Source organism: Grammomys surdaster, unplaced genomic scaffold, assembly GCF_004785775.1.
Source record: "Grammomys surdaster isolate TR1022 unplaced genomic scaffold, NIH_TR_1.0 125925, whole genome shotgun sequence".
NCBI lineage: Eukaryota > Metazoa > Chordata > Mammalia > Rodentia > Muridae > Grammomys > Grammomys surdaster.
The window spans coordinates 4,178,582-4,182,248 of record NW_021620749.1 but is presented as its reverse complement, the minus strand read 5'-3'; the positions used below and the strand labels follow the sequence as shown (position 1 = coordinate 4,182,248).

General features: G+C 48.5%; 1 protein-coding gene across 3 annotated transcripts in view; it reads left to right on the top strand.

Moving 5' to 3' along the window:
* The window catches only part of Dop1b (DOP1 leucine zipper like protein B), a 100,447-nt gene that overhangs the window by 67,567 nt on the left and 29,213 nt on the right, over positions 1-3,667 (top strand). For all 3 annotated transcript variants that reach the window (XR_003709384.1, XM_028752509.1, XM_028752510.1), the window contains exons 24-26: positions 118-173; positions 1,568-1,672; positions 1,775-1,841. Coding sequence is in view for 2 of the 3 variants with exons in the window: in XM_028752509.1 (XP_028608342.1) it covers positions 118-173; positions 1,568-1,672; positions 1,775-1,841 (228 nt within the window). In the remaining variant the exon portion in view is untranslated. The remainder of the gene's footprint in view (positions 1-117; positions 174-1,567; positions 1,673-1,774; positions 1,842-3,667) is intronic.

Genomic DNA, 3,667 nt, shown 5'->3' with positions numbered 1-3,667 from the left:
ACCAGCCCGCAGAGAGTGGGATTACCCTCTTTACTTTCCTACCAGCCAGCAGTGAGTGGGGTTGCCTTCTTTCCCTTTCGTCCCACCTGCAGTGACTCATGTTGCCTTCCTTTTCAGAAGTCTCCCCTGGTGGACATTCCTGTGTTGCAGTTCTGCTATGCTTTCATCCAAAGGTAATGGTGTCTCTGCACTGGCAGGGACTGTGAGGAACAACTTAGCTTTAGTTCAGAGAGCTCGAGTGTCTTCACTCCCTCCCAGCACAGGCGTGGTCTCAGCATCTGTACTTTTTAAAGTCCATGCACTGCACGTTAAAGGCTTCATGCCAGGGAAGCTGTACTTGAGGCCTTTTAAGCTTTGAAAGGTTCAGATTTATATGAAATTGGTTCTAAAAGACCTGCATGCAACTAGGAAAGTGTAAAGGCCCCTTGTAGAGAAAGGAGAAATGGTTTGGTTTATCAAGCTGAATCTTAGTTGAGGCTATAGCTGGTGGACAGGGGATTCCCCCACATGCACAGAGCACTTGCCCGGGCCACTGTAGCTGTACTCCTGACACAGCTTGAATAGGGCCACTTGTGGTGGGGTGAGGGATGGAGGGGGCACCACAGGCAGTCATGCCTCCTACTCCCACAATTCCACAGCCTCCCCAAACAGCACTGCCATCTGGAGGCCATGTGCTTGACACCTGTTGGGGTTTCTGGGTTATGGGTTCAAGTTGGGGCTCACAGTACATAATTCTGACAACCCTTGAAGTCTCCCTGGTTCACACAGTTAACTCCTCCTCTTCACAGTCTGTAGCCACAGACAAGTAAACTGAGGATTATAATCCCAGCAGTCACTGGGCTGAAACTAGTGTCAAACTAGAATCAGTCTTCACTCAGGAGCATCTTTGCAGTCCTGTGAGCTAGTCACACCACTCTTTGGGATAGCCAGTGCTATTGTGACACCAGCTGACCTCTGTGGCTTTTAGGGCTCTGAGCTGCCCAGCAGCTTCAGGGTGTTTTTATCATCCTTCTGCTGCAGAGGAGGAGCCACCAAGGTGGAACAAGAGGCAGGAAGGTAGGCACCAGGGTGTGGACCTGGGGCCCTCTGACTGCATCTGCGCTTTAGCAAACTGCTGCAGTGCCTCGCTACACAGCCAAGATGTTAGCACTGTCCTTGCAGCCGTAGAGGCTTGACCAGAAAGCTGCCCTGGGCAGTGGTCACTGGCATGTTTCACCTTCCTTTACACTGTGTCTTTACCACCCATGATGCACGCTGTCCTCAATGCTGGGCAAGCATGGCCAAAATGAAAGTTGACCAACTGGCTGAGGCTTTTATTTTACAGACAATGAAACCCAGAGTACCCCACTTGTTAGAAGCTGAACTCCAGGTACATGAACTACAGATGCTTGCCCCAGTACTAAACCCAAGCTTGCAGAGACTGTAATAAACTAAACCAGGCAACCATGAGGCCAGTCAGCTGCGCTGTTCTCCAGGGTGCTTCCCTGCATCTGAAATGTGCTTCTATGTACACGTGCTCCATTTGTCAGCTTAGGCTCCTGTTTCCCTGGTTTTGTTTTTCAAACAGGCTCTCCATACCAGACCTGCAGGAGGCCTTCCCATCACTCCTGGGCGTTCTGAAGGAGGCTGTGCAGCTGAACCTGGCTCCCCCTGGATACTTTCTGCTTCTCAGGTATGGATTCTCCACCTTCACACAGACACAGCGTTTTCAATAGGAATATATTGTATTTTATTTCTGTAACATTTTGACCAGAAGCTGACTGTCTCTCAACAGTATGCTGAATGACTTTGTGACAAGAACACCCAACCTGGAAAGCAAAAAGGACCAGAAAGACCTGCAGGTGTGTATGTGAGACTGTTCAGAAAGGTCAGTAGTCCTGTAGTCTGCTGTAAGAGTGCCACCGTTGCTAATAAATCTTACCCAGAGTTGCATCTTAGCTTTGTCTGTGTTCTGAGTCTTTTCCATTAGTGAAGATCAAGCAGGCTTGGGCCGGGTTTATTGTGTTGTATTAGAGCTGCCCGCCTGCTGGAGAGTCTATGAGATGCCATCCTGATTGCTGGACATGGATAGCTCTGAAGCATGAATCTTTTTCCTCCCAGGAAGCTTTCCTTAAAACTTTCTCTTTGCCCTAATATAAAAGCAATGTATATTCATAAGAAAATTCAAAAATTCTAGAAACAGTAAAACTTACCCACATGTAATCACAGTACTTGAGAACCAGAATACTAAAATTGGACTGCTGAGGCAGGGAAATTGCTATGTGTTCCTGGCCACACAGCAATAAATTCCATGGCTACTTAGTAAGGCTCTATCTCAAAAAAAAAAAAAAAAAAAAAAAAAAGCCATGATACATTTAGTACATCACTATTCTACAGTTGAAGTCCGTGGCTGTTCTTTTTAACCAAAAGCTTCAGTTTAAGAACCGATGTACAGGCCGGGCGGTGGTGGCTCACGCCTTTAATCCCAGCACTTGGGAGGCAGAGGCAGGTGGATTTCTGAGTTCGAGGCCAGCCTGGTCTACAGAGTGAGTTCCAGGATAGCCAGGGCTATACAGGGAAACCCTGTCTCGAAAAACCAAAAAAAAAAAAAAAAAGAACCGATGTACAGTATTCTTTGACTTCAGAGACAACCACTCAGATGGTTATAGCCACCTTGATGTGTTTATAAAAAGAGAAAGAGAAAGAGAATATGTTTGGTGGATGTGTGTGGTGAGGTATAGGGGAAGGGGATGTCTCAGCCGGCCCATGGAGGTATCCCTTCCCCTGAGGGACCAGCCACATGATAGTATAGTATAGAATAGTTTATTCAGGGCATGAGGAGGGGAGTTAAGAGGGTACTAGAGGGAGAGAAAGACAGAGAGGCAGAGAGACAGAGAGTAGAGAGAGAGAGAAAGGGGTGAGGAGAAGAGAGGAGGGGAGAGAAGGGGAGGGGAGAGGAGATGAGGGAAGGGAAGAGAAAGGAAGGGAAGGGAAGGGAAGGGAAGGGAAGGGAAGGGAAGGGAAGGGAAGGAGAGGCCAGACATGAGCACATGGAGAGAGGGGGAAGGGGAGGGGGAAAGGATGAGGGAACAGAGCGGGAGCAAGAAGGCAAGAGCTCAGGAGATCAAGAGAGAGCAAGAGTTCAAGAAAGAGAGGAGGTAGTGGGCCGGGCCTACTTGGCCATTGCCAGGTAACTGTGGGGATGGAGTTTAGACAGAATGCTAACACACCTGAAAGTCTATTCTAGCTCCTGTTACTACGCTCAGGTATTTAGAACCTAAGTGTAGCCTGGAGCATTTAGACCAAGGCGCTTTTAAAGGCAAAAGCTACATCCTGTTGTCTCTGCAGCTGCAGGGGAGGTTTGTACAAGCAAGCAGTTGGACAGGAGCTAAGATGAGTTAGGTGGGGGCATCTTGGCCTCTGGTCCTGGAATAGAGCTGGGCAGTTTTCCACAGGATTCTCCATCAAGGAGATCAAATTCTAGTTAAATCTGAAATGGCCTGAGCAAGAATACAAGATGGAGAAAGCTCTGCCCTGCCTGACCTGTCACACTCACATGTAAGATGGAGGAACCCCTGCCCTGTCCTGCCCTGCCACACTCACATGTAAGATGGAAGAACCCCTGCCCTGTCACACTCACGTGTAAGACGGAGGAACCTCTGCACTGTCACACTCACATGTAAGACGG